Source organism: Nannobrachium achirus (genome assembly GCF_963921795.1).
Source record: "Nannobrachium achirus genome assembly, chromosome: 2".
In the NCBI taxonomy this organism is placed as follows: domain Eukaryota; kingdom Metazoa; phylum Chordata; class Actinopteri; order Myctophiformes; family Myctophidae; genus Nannobrachium; species Nannobrachium achirus.
The window spans coordinates 60291129-60309045 of NC_137811.1; the positions used below are offsets into that span (position 1 = coordinate 60291129).

General features: G+C 40.7%; 1 protein-coding gene across 1 annotated transcript in view; it reads right to left on the minus strand.

Moving 5' to 3' along the window:
- LOC308294965 (uncharacterized protein) overlaps positions 1 to 17917 on the minus strand; it is a 66753-nt gene that overhangs the window by 15671 nt on the left and 33165 nt on the right. The window contains exons 38-42 of the mRNA XM_080737901.1: positions 17164 to 17211; positions 15903 to 16038; positions 13782 to 13972; positions 5165 to 5348; positions 4460 to 4541 (exon numbers count right to left, since the gene is read on the minus strand). Coding sequence (XP_080594027.1) covers positions 4460 to 4541; positions 5165 to 5348; positions 13782 to 13972; positions 15903 to 16038; positions 17164 to 17211 — 641 coding nt within the window. The remainder of the gene's footprint in view (positions 1 to 4459; positions 4542 to 5164; positions 5349 to 13781; positions 13973 to 15902; positions 16039 to 17163; positions 17212 to 17917) is intronic.

Here is a 17917-nt window from a genome sequence, read left to right on the forward strand (position 1 = left end):
GCACCCCCTGATTGAACCCTGTGCACACCAGAACCATCGCTAAAATCCCTAGGTCAATATTCCATTTGTCCCAGACTCTTCGCCCTCCTAGTCCCCAAACTGTGAAATTATTGCAATTAGAACTGCAGACTCACTCCCCTAGCTTCGGCCTCTTCAGACTCACCTAGACTCCACCTTACCCCTTGGTACTTACCGTAGCACTTGCCCACCCTTGATGACCATTTTCGACATCCTGTCTCTGTTTATTTTTTAAATTTTTTCTCCTGACTATATCTACTGCATAGTACTGTGTTCTATCCGTCTGTCTTTCAATGTTATATGAGATACTTCATTACTTTGTGTACAAACCATATAGACTAAAGGGTGCAAAGTAAACACATAAGCTTGGCCTATTTATTTTTCCTGTGCGTAAACCTATTTATTTATTTATTTGACAGGGACAGTACTCATTAATCGACATGCCAGTTTTCACTTCTATGTAAATGAGCCAGAGATAGCCATAGGCTAGTTTTCAACTGTAGTCCCTGGGCAGGCTGTACAAAAGTAGTAAAAGGCTATCCATACAAAACCCTCAGAGTAAACATATTAACATTCATGCATCCTCCTTCCAAGGATGCAAAAAGTTTCCAAGTGCTGTGCCAAATGTGGGGACCTATCAAATTATGTAACCATAACTTTTCTGGACGTCCAGAGCATAGGAACGAATTGCGGACCATGGGAAAAGCATCTAATATGCTGTCCTTCGGACTGATGATCAAAAGGTCACGGGAAAGTGCCTACTGATTGACACTTTGGACGACTCTTCCTAGGCTCCCTGGCTGTGCCAGTGAGCAAAAATGCTTGTTGTGTACAAGTCTTACACCACTCTAGTTTGTCTTATGCGTTGCTTAGACAGAGACGGTTTCTAGAGAAAACGTCAAAATAAAATGTCAGATATGCCATCAGTTTAGAGGACAACTGTGTTTTCGGGGCGTTGAATCCACAACAAAGTGAAACCACCTGTCAGAGTGGAAATCTTTGACGGTGCTCCACCTCGCGTTTCCATGTAAAAGAGAAAGACCGGGAATCGCAAAACGTGTGATGTCATGGCTCACCGTGCAGACTAGAGCTGTGGAGTTAAGCTGAATTGGTGAATGTAAACCAAGGAACGTCTACCAGGAAAAGTGCGCCATGACGCTCTCTGTGGCAAAACTCGCACCGGAAGTTGTATGAAATACATTACAGCGAATGGAGCCAGCAGGATCAGCTCATGAACAAACACGATTTATGAACGGCTGAGACCTTTGTCATATAATCGGTTCAGGAATATAAAAGACATATCACAGGTATTTTTACAATCACTTGCTTTGCGATGTGCACAGCACATCATTTTATTGAGGGATCTAAACAGTGGCAGGGACCGTTTCTGTCTCTGAGGTATTGCAAGATTTAGTTTCCAGACAGGAAATGGTGGATAGTCTTGTGATACTAGCTAGTTCAGAAACGTACTTTGTGCTCTCTAGATACCTCTATAAAACGATACAGTGTACACACCGAAAAGCAGCACAGTAGAAAATAATTTGTGACTTGTTTTCTTTTATTATTTATAAAGATCTCTATCGTCCAAATATAATGTTTGTTCATAAGCTGTCCAGCCGGCTCTCATAGACTCCAATGTTATTCACCGAACTTCCGGTGTGAGTTCGCCACTGAGTGTGCGACGAATCTGCAGACTGGAATTGCAGGGTAGACAAATGACGTTGGTGAAGGGAAGGAAGAACAACCAGGGTTCCCACACATTTTAACTGAATTTCCAAAACCTTTCCAGAAAATGTCCAGGCCCATATAACCATTCAGCGCAATAATGAGTCTGTTACTCCTATGTGCAAAGCCCAAAGACAGGCAGTGGAGCAAAAATAAAGTATAGAATGGTGATAGAATGAGATTGTAGATCTGTTTTTTGTCACATACATTTAGGCTGCAATCACACCCATTCGCAGTTCGGCGAAGAACTACTTATGTTACATATCTTATTCTTGTGCGATGTCACTTAATAGCCAAAAACAATGCATACACAAATATTTTTGCCAGGACCTTCCAGGACCCTTGATCAATTCCAAAACTTTTCCAGTACTGGAAAAAACTAAACTAAAAATAACAATAACAATAACCAGTAAGACTCCCTAATCGGGAGATAAGCGACCGTTGGTCGCTTATCTCCTGTCACACTGCTGACATCAGTATGACATCACACCGTACACAAATGACCCTTATATAAGACCGGCATTATCTACCGACAGATTAGTAACAAGATGTCAAAATCATTGAAGGTTTACCCTACTAACCAACTGTTTACCATAGCAACCATGTTTTTTACCTTAGCAACCAACTGTTTACCCTAGCAACCAACTGTTTACCACAGCAACCATGTTTTTTTACCCTAGCAACCAACTGTTTACCCTAGCAACCAATTGTTTACCATAGCAACCATGTTTTCTTACCCTAGCAACCAACTGTTTACCCTAGCAACCAACTGTTTACCATAGCAACCATGTTTTTTACAGGGCCTGGGATTGATGACATCAGAAATCTCCATATATGGGCATGAAAGGGATTTTGTTTCTGGAAATATGTATGTGGGGTGCCACATTTGGAATAAAACTTACATCACACATCTGGATATCCATACAGCCCATCTAGTTTGCCTGTGTCCTTTTATGCCCATATATCTGATGACATTGGGACAATGATCTCCATATATGGGCATAAAACTTATGTTAATTAGTAACGCCTGGGGATCTCCATATATGGGCATGAGGGGTACCCTAAAAGGGCATCATCTGGGAATAGCAAATATAGTTATCCTAGAAAGTGAAAATCTTACATCAAAGGCCATAACTACCTACCTACCACCATACTGCATTCCTCATTAAACTCCAGGGCGAGGTTGCACCATTTCTTGGTCTTCTGGCCAGTGATGTATATCGGACCATTTAACCATATATGGAGACATCTGGTACCCATAGATATTCACAGATATGGGCTTAATATTGATGACATAAGGGATCTCCATATATGGGCGTAAAAGGGATTTGGTTCCCCTGGCATCACAGGGATCTCCATATATGGGCATAAAATGGATTTGGTTACCCTGGCAACACGGGGATCTCCATATCTCCATATATGGGCATAAAAGGGATTTGGTTCCCCTGGCATCACAGGGATCTCCATATATGGGCATAAAAGGGATTTGGTTCCCCTGACATTACAGTGATGTCAGTGGCTGGTTCCACAGAGGGGATCTCCATTTATGGGCATAAAAGGGAATGTATGTATGATGATGTCAGATATCATAGACGTCATAGGACTTTCACATAACGAATAACTGAGTAAGCATGTAAACCCGTAAAATCTATATTTGGGCATGGCTGATTTATGACCTCATCATGATGACACGAGCAAACACAGCTGAATTGTATAAATGATCAGTGCAGAAACCAACAGAAGTATTTGACCAAGACTCTTGATCTTCAAGAACCCTGAGAACCTGTATTGTTTGGTATTTTACCATTTTTGGTGTTTGAAATGTTGAACTGGACTTTACATCGTGAAAGTGGATTCAATATATTGAGACTAGGGTAAAAAAAATGGTTGCTATGGTAAACAGTTGGTTGCTAGGGTAAAAAAACATGGTTGCTATGGTAAACAGTTGGTTGCTAGGGTAAACAGTTGGTTGCTAGGGTAAAACCATGGTTGCTAAGGTGGTTGCTAACGTACACTAACAGACCAGCAACAACAGACTGTTGCCACAGCAACGTACACAAAGGTTTGTGTACACATGTGGTGTGATGTCATACTGATGCGGAGATATGAGCAGGGCAAAGGTGTGACGTGTGACCAACCTCCACCGGCCGTCCGTCCTAATAATAATAATAATCTAATTTCAAAATATTTCCAGGAATTTCATGACCGTGGGAACCCTGTACAACAGAAGTGTGTCATTGATCTATCTGACAGTACATCACTGCCACCTAGCCACATGGCACACAGCGTTTTCAATCACTAATGCATCTCTGTGTAAATGCAGAATAAAAAGTGACAACGCAACTGCACTTTGCAGTTTTCTGTTGTTGTTGTGTAAAGTGAGCCTTCGTTTTTGAGACCACCGCACCTGCAACCAACCTTGTAATAAGGACAAAGAAAGGTTGCAACAAGAAAATGATGTGTAATTTACCTGTTACCCAATTAAAGCAAAAGGAGGGCTCAAACTACTTTTAACTTTGATATCTTTTGTGTGGAGATATTAATATAGGCTTGGATGTACATTTGTGGATACCAAGCAACACATTAACAGCTTTTCTGTGTGTGTGTGTGTGTGTGTGTGTGTGTGTGTGTGTGTGTGTGTGTGTGTGTGTGTGTGTGTGTGTGTTCATGCCATTTAACTTTCAGGCAGTCTATGTTATACTGAAAATACACTTACCCGGCTTCAATCTCGTTACAAGTACTGTCAAGGTGGTGTGCTCCGTATTTTCTAACACAAAAATTAAAAAACATCTGGAAACCTGAAGGGGAAGAAGACAATTATCTATGAAAACAAGCATGGTGAGCAGTAGAACTGTGTATAAGGAAAATGTTAACATAAAAATATGGAAAATGGATAATCATCTCTTTTTTTCTTCAGGCAATCTTGTCCTTTCATCCTACCCGACCACGGCTTCCAACCAGAGCAATTGGTTATAATGTTAATCTGCTTATTTCTCTCGCTCGAAAATATATATTTTTGGTACATGTAAGCCGTACATACTGATAGTATTCCCTCCACACTGTAATATTCACAGGGTGCAGCCATTGTTGTTTATAAAATGCAGATCTTTGAACTTGCGTTTGAAATCTCGTCTTGCGAGAAATCAGAATTTTATTGGAGTCAATGCGGCGTGATGCACACTCAGATCTGCGCAGCTGCTCTTGTAAATAAGTAATGGTGGCGCCCTGTGCGAAACAAGACCGTGCATTGACCAGAGTCATTATGTATGACAGATATCTACAGAAAAAAAGGGCCACCTGGACTACTGTTTTTGGGACGCAGTATAAAGGTAAAATAACCTTCTAGACAGGAAATCTCCTTTAAACACTAAATTCTGGACTGGTAAGTGAAAGTGCATTCTAATTTGTATAACTGACTCACCCTCAATGACGGTGGGGATATTGTCAGTTTGTAGCTTTTTCCAGATCAATATCAAGGCCCATTTCAAGTGCAATTTAAATTGATCATCATCATCATGCTGCACAATGCTGCAGAGGAGCTGAAAACCTTGACGGACAGTCGAATTGCTGACAAAGAGATGGCGGCAGATCCCCAGCAAACAATTCTGTGAAAAGAAGAGTAGAAGCAAGGTAATGCAAATGTAAAATTACTGGTCAACAAACAATGAAAAATTTAGTTAATCCCTGAACACATTACTGAGAGTAACTTAAAATAAAAGCAACCGGATTATTGGTAAAATAGGTTACAATCCTTGAATTGAGGCTTTAAGGTTACTTCTTAAAATACTATCTAATGTACAATTTACACATTACTTTTACTGTATAGTACTATGATTTAACCACATATTTGAAAATGCGTTCATTTATTTATTTTTTAACTTAAAGAGTCATGAAACACAAAATCACCTTTTCTATAAATATATATTATATAAATGAGTCACTTGTGATGGGGGCAATGATATGGTTCAATTTGCCCATAGGCTTGTGGATTCAGAGCTTTCTGCTGTCTCTGTAGCTATTTCTGTGTTCTTCCAGTTTCAGGGTAGAAAATAAATATTTGGCGCCACTCATTAAATATTAGCTCAAGCTATTTTATTTCTGCGACGTGACGTGGCTTATCTAATTAATATTAAAGACCCAATGATAGTCATTTCATTTTGGGTATCTTATTTTGAAGTTTCAGTTTGAAAAGGAAGCCTGTGTGTTTCTGAACCAATCCGAGGGGACCAGCCCTTCAGGCGATGGGATTTAATTGATTGATTGATTGAAGACTTTATTAGAAGTTTGCATAGAAAAAGGTACAGTTTCATGACGGTACAGTTCACTGGTACAAGGTCTACTAAAAGGAGATCCATGAAAAGACTAAGCTTATTTCCACAGGAAACCATTTAAGTATCTCATATAACATTGAATGACAGACGAATAGAACACAGTACTATGCAGTAGATATGTAAGAAAAATGAAAGAAAAATGAGAGAACAAAAAAAAGAGTCTAAACAAACAGTAAGTATATACAAAGAAGGGGCAGGGGAGGGTAGGGGTGGGCTAGGTTAGTTTTTTTACCAGTTGCGAACGGCTGCTGCCTGTAAGTGGTTTTTCAGGGCAATTTTAAAGGATGCTAGTGATCCACACTCCTTTATGGCCTTCGGTAAGGCTTTCCACATTTTGGTGGTATAGCAGAAACAAGAATTGACACACAGTCAATATAAAATCTGTGGATTGGTGTGTTGACGTTAGTGTAAAAAAAGTTTGAAAAACATTTTTTTTTGAAAAAAAAAAAGTTTGAAAAAAAAAATTAGAAAAAAAAGGTTTAGGTCCAAAAATGTGTTAAAAAATCGACCTGATGGTGGCGCTATATGGGACAGATCCATGTCGATGAGATAAGTGTAGACATACTGTGTAGCGATTTGTGTGATTTTAGGGCAAAAACTGTAGGAACAGTATTCAAAAATGTGTTTTAAAAAATTTGGCGGGGGTCCCTGGAGCTGCGGGGGTCCCTGGAAGGGTGGAGGTTGTGGATTGGCAGACAAGGATTGTGTGTGGAAAATTTCACATGGATAGGGGCAAAAAAGTGTGATGTGACGTGACAGACAGACTGACGGACAGACAGGCGGTGGAGGTTTTCATAGTAACTGCGACCTGACGGTCGCAATTATAATCATTAGTATTGTTTATTTTAATTATTATTATTAAGGAACTCTAGAAATCTCAGTTGGAACTGTTACCCCAGTGACCCGATGCTGGATAAGCGGTTGAAGATGGATGGATGGATGGATGGATTATTTTAGAGTAAGCTACTTTATTTACCATTATTGTGTACTCCGCCACATGGGGAGCAATCTTCAATTCAATCTTCAATTCAAAGAAGCTTTATTGGCATGAGAACACAAACGTTTACACAGTGGTGGAAAAAGTACCTACATTTTTATAATTAAGTAAAAGTATCAATTCTGCAATGTAGAATCACTCTGTTACAAGTAAAAGTCCAGAATTAAAAATGTACTTGAGTAAAAGTACAAAAGTATTGGTATCCAAATGTACTTAAAGTACCAAAAGTAAAAGTACAAAATGTTTGAAAATAGCAGATCTACAAGCTCACAACGCGTCGCACCGCAATGCGTTGTGAGCTTGTAGATCGGCTATTTTCAAAAAGCCTTGGTATAACATAGGGCTAAAGTGGTTTATGTATGTTTTAAACTTTAGTTAAAGTTAGATAAAGTACTATGTTCTATCCGTCTGTCTTTCAATGTTATATGAGATACTTAAAGTGTGGTTCCTGTGGAAATAAGCCTCGGCTTTCTAGGATCTCTAGTTGACCTTGTACCAGTGATTTGTACTGTCATGAAACTGTACTTTTTTCTATTGCAAACTTCTAATAAATTCTTCAATCAATCAATCAGTTATTGCTTTGTAGATTAGCATTATTGGGCTAAATGTAAAGACGCTACGCTGCGCCAACCGTGAATTCAACACAATCTGCTGTTGAGCAGTTTAACAAATTTGCTACGTACGTCTACACAAACGGTCAGATTACAAAGATAAATTGCTTAGTGAAGGCTCACGGATGTCACCATAGGGTACGCTCCAGCAGAATGTCCCGTAATGATCGTATTATTTAAAGAGGAGCATTTTAATCCGATCGGTCGTCGTTTCCTTAAAAAGGTATTAATGTATCTAAGTGCAGTACACCTCGCAACCGATGGGGTCGCATGGCTGAAAAACAACAGAAAATGACGTCTGATCGGATTAAAATGCTGTTTATTAAACAATACGAAAGATACGGGTAATTCTGCTTGAGCGTACCATACTGTGACATCTGTGAGACTTCAGTAAGCACTTTATCTTTGAAATAAGAACGTTTTTGTAGACGTACGTAGCAAATAGGTTTAACTGCTCAACACGAGGTTGAAGTGAATGTGCGCAACAACGTGACTCTAAATTGGTCGGGCTAACAGTGCTAAATGTAGCATAATCAGTGTTTGTGTAACTTCAGTCAGAAGATAATCTGACGGTTCTGAGTCTGACAGACTTAACCTCCTCGCGTTGTGAGCTTGTAGAAGAGCAAAAATAGAGTTGGGTCGCCGTTTTATTCCATGAGTAATTGTGTATAACATGCCTGCGTTAGCCTGCAGCTAGCGCTAGCTAACGTTAGCGTTAGCCGTTAGCCACACATCCAGAATAGTCTAACTCAATTTTCCAACGGCGAGTGAACGATTGCATTCCGTGTCCTTCATGGATGTTTTTCCCCCTGGCTGTCAATGTTTTTATTGTCCAAAAAGAAAACGTTCTGAACGTTAAAACTAGATAGTTTTACGATCATGACAATGTTAAGTCAATGCTAAGCAGGGACAACAAAGGACTGCTCGCATCTGGCTCAGGCAGGAAACGGAGCGGTCCCGGATCCTTTTTTTCCAAACTCGAGAAGAAGAACAGCGCAAGGCCGCTCCCAGAGCCCTAGAATGGAGAGTTGCGTGTCCGCGGTGACACCACTCTCTGATTATACTGCTCTGGCCGCTCCCAATCATGAAACTAGCTTGGTTACCATGTGACATGCGACAGCCAATCGGCAAATAGGTCGCCTTGGTCGCCTGAATGTCTCAGCACAATCGCACGTCTTTAATGAAATCTGTTCCACAGATTTAAAAAGAGTTTGACCCTTTGTTGGTTTTGACTCTGGGTTGAAAGTGATCTGTGGCGCTGCCTCTGGTGTTGTAATTATGGACATCCTTAATGTTTATTAAGTATTTTGACAGGTACTTGGGTATCATAGTGGTGTAGTGTATATTGTACACCAGGCCCATTGCAAGTTGCTGTACTCTGTCATCTACTCTGAGCCACCCCACTCTTAACTGGTGAGTAGCGGTGAGGTGAGTCTGATAGGGAAGGTTAAGCAGGACCCTAATTAGTTTATTTTGGGCTGTTTGGAGTTTAGTTTTCAGGGCTTGTGGGGCGTCACGATACCATACGTGGACTCCGTAGTCAAAGAGGGGCTGGATTATTGCACCAGCTATGGTCTTCAGTGTTTTGAAATTGACCATCGGGGCGATCCTCTGTAGGAAACGAGTTCGTTGGTTGATTTTATTTATTATTTTAGAAGTCATCTTTTCACTGGAAAGATTAGCTTCTAAAATCTGAGTAGTGGGAGTAATGGGAGCCAGCAATGGGAAACAAACAGGTGAATGTAATCAAGAGTTCATTTATATGCAAGCGGACCTGTCTATGTCATTACTTTTTGAATTTCTGTTCACAGGAAGTAATTAAGAATCGCCTATTTAGGGACCTTTGATGTAAATGTAGTGATACGCGGAAGCGCACAACCAGTTGTGCTAATAGGGCTGAGCCCGATTAGCAGGGCTGTTGTCGCTGGTTCGTGGCTGGTACTAACTGTGGGGGCTACAATCACCCCCCTGATCTTTGGAGCGCGCCCTCGCGCTTCACACTTCACAACGCAGACCTCCGCACACGACGTGGACCTGTCCCTCACGCGAGGACACCACGCTCCTCATCCTGCCGACAACGCCAGATTGTAGTGATACGCGGAAGCGGGGATTGAACCCGGGACTCCCACTCGCCAGTCCAACGCACAACCAGTCGTGCTAATAGGGCTGAGCCCGATTAGCAGGGCTGTTGTCGCTGGTTCATGGCTGGTACTAACTGTGGGGGCTACATAAATATACACAAACATTGTTTATTTTCTATTTTTTGGCATCTAGTGTTAGGTATGGACATATTATCACTACAGATATGCTCTAAAAGTGTGAAAAATATGTTTTTGATTTCACCCTGTCTTTAACGTTTGTTTTATATAGAGAGTATTTTAGTCATGGCTTGTTGTCTCGTTGTGTGGTTCAGAGCCGAAACCACCGTGTTTACATGAGAGAAGCTGTTGCTACGGCTATAGCTCGGCTACATAGCTAGATAGCCGATATACATTTTTCGTGAATGTGGACGCTGTGTGTGTGCGTGCACTGTCACGACACACACGCACGCACGCACACACACACACTGCACAGAACATAGCAAACAGCGCAGCGTCCATTCTGTTCTGGTTCCGCGGTAAACAGTCCAGAGCTGGAGAAAGTTTGTCCATGGATAAAAGCTCAAACAGCTTTTTTGTAAAATACTTGCACATTTTAACTGGTTATAGAACATGGAGTTGCCGAATCTTTATACTTTTTACACCTCCAATGGCTGGTTTTAAAATGTGTTTCCGAAATGCAAACAGCAACAAGTGCCCACTGCCGACAGCTTCTCTCCGTCGCTCTCTGATAGAACACAATGATATGCGCATTACTCTGCCCACTCCCCCCACAACGGCAGATAACCATGCCTAGAAATCTTTTCATATTCTCAAGTCTGATAAAACAAATGAAGAGGCGGGGTTTCTTATCCCTTTAAACAGGCTTTATACTAGCCACCCCCTTTTTGCTATAAACAACATTGGTAAAAATAGTCAATACACAAGCTCATTTTGTGTCACATTGTGAGCATGTAGACCTGCTATGTTCACCATTTTCTCCCAAGAATAGGGATACTATGGTTCAAGTGGTTAAAATATATTTATTTATATGAAAAACAATGTCAAATTTATGTTAAGAAAGTAAAAAAAAAAAGAAAAAGATTTGAGCCATTTTGTCCTAAAAAAGTGTTTTGCAAAAGTCAACCTGCTGGTGGCGTTCAAAATAAAAAACACATTAGTTCTAAAAAAGTCCTTACAGTAGGCTATAGCCTCACAGCTTGTAGTGAGTAGTTTTGGGGTCATGGTAATTGAATGCAATGTTACTAAGTAAGTAGAACATTAACATTAGGCATAATAATCTTACTATAAATGCGAGAAATCTCTGTCTGCGTGTGTGTGTATGTAATCCACGTATCTCGAGAACCGTTCGTCCCACCGGCCCCACGTTCGGAATCTCCTTATGCGGAGCTGATTGTTGACATCAGGCTGTTCCGGAGGAAATAGGCGCAATCGCTGACTCATTGATATCACTTCATAAGAGGCTCTGACATCACGTACGCCACATGAGTCAATGGGCATAAATGGACACAGGCATACAGATGGTCAAAACTGATCCTATGACAACAGGTATAATGGGGTTTGCATTAAAGTCTGCAACACAGTCGGAGGCACAGACAGATACAGAGATCTCCATAATGGGCATAAAGGGACACAGACAAACAGATACAGAGATCTCCATATATGGGCATAAAATGGATGCAGACTGACAGATACAGATACCTCCATATGAGCATAAATGGACACAGGCAAACAGATGGTCAATACGGGTCCTACAGAGATCTTCATATGGGCATAAAATGGACGCAGACAGACAGATAACTCCATATATGGGCATAAATGGACACAGGCAAACAGATGGTCAAAACGGGTCCTACAGAGATCTCCATATATGGGCATAAAACGGACGTAGACAGACAGATATCTCCATATATGGGCATAAATGGACACACGCAAACAGATGGTCAAAACAGATCCTATGACAACAGGTATAATGTAGCCTCGCGTAGCCAGGCTTACTCATCTCCGAAGAGAAAAGCCTGGTGACAATAGAAGGCAGAAAGCGTTCAACTTCCGCCGTAGGAATTTCACCGGAAGCTGTTTTTTTCACGGTGCGGTGTTCCTGCAAACGTATTCCCTGCACGAAATGAACTCTGGTCTACGTCTCCTGCTCCGTCGGTTGCGCTCGCAATAAACAATATACAAACAAAAACATTGATTCAAGCAATGTTACACCTATTAAGAGTGAGTTAAGAGCTACAATCTATTTTAGTTTTTTCGCTGGGGAATGTAAACAGACCCGCATCGCATGACGTAACGTCCGTTAAACGCAGACTTCCGCTAGAAATCTTGGAACACACCGGAAGGCATATTGTCTACAGGGTGGGTATAATGGGGTTTGCATTAAAGGGCGTGGCATTCATTCCCTATTTACATTGTTCCCGAGTTGGCCAGGTCACCGACTAGACGCTCGGCCGCCCCTCGAGCTTCTAGTAATTATAATAATAATAATAATTGCAAGTTACTATGAAAAGCTCCACCTCTGTCTGTCTGTCCGTCCGTCCGTCACGCAAAGTCATACTTTTACTCTTATCTCTGGCACCGTTGGCCCTATCGATGCCAAACTTTGCACACACACTCCTTGGCTGGCAAATCACAACCTCCGCCCCTGATTTCTCACATGGCCTTCTTCTAGCGCCACTATCAGGCGTTTTTATGCAAAACACATTTTTGGACACTGCTCCTACAGATTTTGGCCTAAAATCACACAAAGCGGTACACAGTATCTCTAAAGACATATCATCAACATCTTATCTGTCCCATTTCCTATATTCCCTCCTGATTGGCTACGATTGCCTTCAAAAGTTTGTGTATGCGACGTGACGGTCGCTTATATCCCTATTAGGGAGTCTTACTGGTTTCTTATTATGGCTTTATTCTGTATTATTCTGTACTGTAAATTAGGGTGGGATCACTTTCGCTCAAATTCCACTGAAGTGTCCAAATGGGCTACATGTCTGGGGAAAGTTTGTTTTCTATTACGATTAACCAGTGTGATCCCACCTAGGGCCCCTACGGCATCCGATAATTTCAGAAAAGCTTGAGGCAAGTCAAGATAGTATTAATTTTACTTTGATGAGGTTACATATTTAAAGTAACGGAAAAGCAACTTTGGTTGGCAGGGAGTAATAAGTATTAATATACATTTCGAAAATATTAACAACTAACTAGTAAGATGCCTCTGATGTTCCCCTGGCATCACAGGGATCTCCATATATGGGCATAAAAGGGATTTGTTCCCCCTGGCATCACAGGGATTTCTCTAATTATAATTGTCCTCTATAACTACAATGTAAAATTAAATACACCTAAATATTTTTCTTCTTCTAGAAATAGCTAATCTTTCACTCAATAGGGGAAACGCCTGTCGCAAGTTGATGATGTCATAAATGTCAAGTGTAATCTATCCCTATGGAATTCATGCTGTGCATGTGCAAATACAAACAAATGTAATACTTCCTATGGTTAATATCAATATTTCAAATGTGTTTTTGCACATGCATGCCATAAATTCCATAGGGATAGATCACACATGACATTTATGACATCATCAGCTTGTGACAGGCATTTCCCCTATGGAGTGAAAGATCTGCCATTTCTAGAAGAAATTAAATATTTAAGGTGTTTTTAATTTTACATTGTAGTTATAGAGGACAATTATAATGTTTTAAGGCATATTTGTCACATTAGCCAGGGATCCTTTTAATGATATAAGGGAACTCTATATGGGCATAAAAGGGATTATGTTAGTGTGACATCACAGTGCAGCCAGAGCGTGATGTCGGAGCGGCAAACCCATTCTGGTAGGGTTCCCCTGACATTTTTACACGGAGACAAGCTGTGACGTTTCTCATGGTAAACTGCGACCTTCGGTTGCAATAAATCCCTCTTTTTAGTAACAAGCCCAACACTGCTTGCCTAACATGTATAGTTTGCTGTGGACAACAATGTGATCACTTACCATATCAACTTCTTCAAGGCGCCTCTCCAGATAAAGTTGTTGGATCAAACTGACCATATGACGTGAGGTCAGATACTCTCTTGTGCTGGCCCACAGCTTGGGTTGTAACAGGTATTTGAGGGGGACTAGTTTGTTGCCTGGATCTCGCTCCAAGCAAGCAATCATCACCCTTTGCATGAATGCAAATATGCCTAAAAAGGAGATTTGAGGATCCAATAACAGATTAAAGGAATAGTTGACTTAAGAAGAATCCAAAAACAAAGAATAGACTTTCTCAATTGAAACAGACTCAGAGATTAACAGCAGACAAATCTGTTCATAAACTCCAAAACACAGATCATAATGTACTGTAGTCCAGCGAGTATTTACACTGAATAGATTTCAAAAGACTGATCACCACCTACAAGGCCCTCAACAACCAAACTCCCCGCTACCTCTGACCTCCAAAAACACCATACCCTTTCCGCTCCCTCAGGTCTGGTGATGGAAACCTCCTTGACATCCCAAAAACTAAGAAACGAACCAGGAGTAAAAGGGCTTTCTCAGTGCAGCCCCCTCCCTTTGGAACTCACCCCCACCTCACATCATAGCTGCCAGCCCTTGCCCTGTTTCACACCTCCCTCAAAACCCACTGTTCAGACTTGTGTTCCCAACCTAATTAAAAGCCCCTTTTTGTCTTTACATTTTTCTTTGCTTTGTTTTTATCTTTAACTAGTTATTTTAACTTTTATTTGTTCTGATGTAAAGCGACTTTGAGTACCAAGAAAAGCGCTATATAAATTGGATGTATTTTATCCATTCACAGCATTTATTTCAAAATATAACCATTGTGGATAATAAACTTTTTAAAGAAGCTAAACGTTTTCATCACGAAAGACACACGCCTGGCAGAGTGCGTGCGAATGAGCTCCGGTTGAGCTAGCCTTGCATAGCCAGACTATATCACTGCGTGGATATGAGTCTGGTACTTCTATATGGAATCTGAACACAATCAGTTTGACCAGACCAATACTGGGCCCTGATTGGTCACCCAACTCTTCGGGCGAGGAAATGAATTGAGCAGGGCCAGACCCAAATCCTCCAAGGGCAATTCTTTTGCAAAGGCAGATTGGTCTGATTCCAGGCTACGGCTGAACCACACTGGCACGTCGTCCATGCGCGTTCTTTACTTGTACATGTCACTAGGCCTGTCACAATTATTACATATTCGTCTAATCGCAATTATTTGACATGATCGCAATTATCTGACATGATCGCAATTATCTTTGCTATAATCGGGGTTAGGGTTAGAAAATAGCAGATCTACAAACTCACAACGCATCGTATCGCGTTGTGAGCTTGTAGATAGGCTATTTCCACTATCAAAGTTCTTTATAAAGTATAAAGTTGTCAAATATTATGTCAGCCAATTTTTGTATATTTAGGTTATGTGTCATGTGCAACTCCAAAGCCTAAAAGATAAACAGAAATGTAAATGTCACCGACAAAAACTCGATTAAATCGCTAATCGCTATTATTTGAGTGAAAATTAATCGTGATACATATCACAGTTTGAACCTGAAGTGTTTGTTTATTTTCTCCAAGATGAAGTGGTGTTTTGACTGTAGCATTATACAAATGGATAGAAGACCACAAGAGCAGTGTTTTGGAGTTAATACACTTTTCTTTTTATCTGTTTCTGAATTACTTCAATTTATCAAGTATTTTCTTCATTTTTGGATTCTTCAGCCACCATTAAAGAATATTTTACAAGTGAACATTCTCAGTGTGTTCAAGACATTTCTTGGGTGAACTATTCCTTTAACCCATTTAGACTTGAGGCCGATTTTAAAAAGCCATCTAAATCCTAACCTGATGTAAGATTTAAGAACATATTCTATTTTGTATTCTATATATATATATATATATATATATATATATATATATATATATATATATATATACTGTATAGCAACGTCTAAAATGACACAGATGCTTTCAGATGACACACTCCTGGTTTTAAAGGTATAACAACGTATAAGATTTCCCAGTCTTAAATAATGGGTTAATGTTTTAGTTCACCCAGAGGGCTGATAATGAATGTGGGGAGAATAAGTCATTTTGACCAGAGAATTTACTTACAGCTGCCTTCCTTATCGTAGCTGTCAGCGAAACACTTGAGCAACCCTTGGACTGCATCTGCATCTATCTCGAAATGGGATCCATGTATCTCGATCGATAGCAGCAGGGCCTCACACAGGTCGGTTACGTAGGTACACTGAAAGAGGGTTTAAGATGTGAGATCTTGGATTCGATCAATTTGTATCAAGGTGTATAATATGAATAGATCTGTTGGAGCGGTGGCCAGGTTTTTCTACCAACTTAGTTTCCACAGATAAAAATCCCATTCATTTCTCCATAGATGTTATTAGCAGAGCGTGCAAGTACTACATTTTGTGCCGTCTGTTTCCAACAGTCTGTTTCCGGCCGATAGTACAAATGCAGGGCCTTTAGCTAATGAAGGAGCAGTGTACTCTGTGACGTCCCCACCAAAATGTCCGACCTGATATGAATAACAAATCGCAAGTTGGCACCTTGACAGAGTGCCAACTTGCCCACCCACATACATACAGACAGCACGGAACAGCACCCGAAAGTGGGTGCAACATTAGTGTAGTGGTTATATGCCCTTCATGCGGAAGGTTGAGTGGTTCAAACCCTGCCTAGGCTGACAAGGGGGAGAAGACGACGGCCTCCCCTAAACAAGAAATCTTGTGAAATAAAACGTCGCCAACCAATCATCAAGGACGATGATATACGAAGGAAGAAGAAGCACCGAAAGTAGTACTTGTGCGTTCTGTTGGCGCACAAGTAGGCCATTTATGGCCACGAGTGCACAAGGCGCAAATTCGCACCTCGACAGAGTGCAGTCTAATTAAGGGTTAAGCATGACCATAAAACACTTGATTCTCTTAATTTCCATAGTAGCTAAAGGCCCTCAAGCTACACCAATCAGAGACGTTAACATTACCAGATGTTACACTTTATCGTTGTGGGCAGTGACGTCACAGATTAAATGTGTTTTCCTTAAAACTAGATTGATTGCATACAGACAGACAGACAGACAGACAGACAGACAGACAGACAGACAGACAGACAGACAGACAGACAGACGGACGGACGGACGGACGGACGGACGTGTGGCTTCCACAGGAGCATAACATAAGCCGGGGGGTAAATCTACATTAGATTGTTACAGCAGATAATACCATTCTCCACAGAGAAAATGAATGGGAGTTGTGGAAACACACTGCGAAGGTCTAAGCCCTTTAAGGTGATCAGAATAGTTTTATCTTCTATGTATCAACAGCTTAATGATAATCAAAGTTCAATGTTAGCTTGCCTCTAAGTTGCCATCTTTGTCTTTATATATAATACGTTCACCATCATCCTGAAAGAGGGTTTGAGATGTTAAAACAGTTTGTATACAAAACAGATCTTGGATACAGAATAATTAAGCAATATTACACGAGAGGGTGTGCATTATTGTGGTTATTGGCACGCCAGTGTTGCTGCAGGAACGAGCCGACAGCTGAGTTCCGTTGACAGGGCTGAAGTGCCAATAACCAAGATAAAACATGACCCTCAAGTGTAATATTAAGATCATACAACATTACCCTAAAAATAAAAACACCTCAACTTAATTTCATTGTATTTCGCCACTATGTCCCTGAACTTCACATGAAAACTACAAGCGTAGCCGCTTGGCATAGTGCTGGGACAGGAGTTGGCACAGCTGATGTTTACATTTGATTTGACCCGTGTGGTATTGCCCATTATTCGCACGGGTAAAAGCAATTTCAACCAATCTAATAGCTTCATCAGAATTACCTGTTGTATAATCACAGTTAATGTATTTGTATCAAGGTGTACTTGAATATCCTCAGGGACATGGGTTCTCAAACTCTGAAATCGGGGGTGCCGTCAGTGGTTTATCTGGTTAGCTATTCATCGGCTTAACAGTTAATAAATACTCATTTCTGCACTGGAAAGAGAGAGCCAATAAATGTACTGTAACTAACCCATTCAAATTGGTTTTTGGGTTGGCTATTCAAAAATAGCAGGTAGGCTATGGAAGCTCACATGTCACTTTTTTA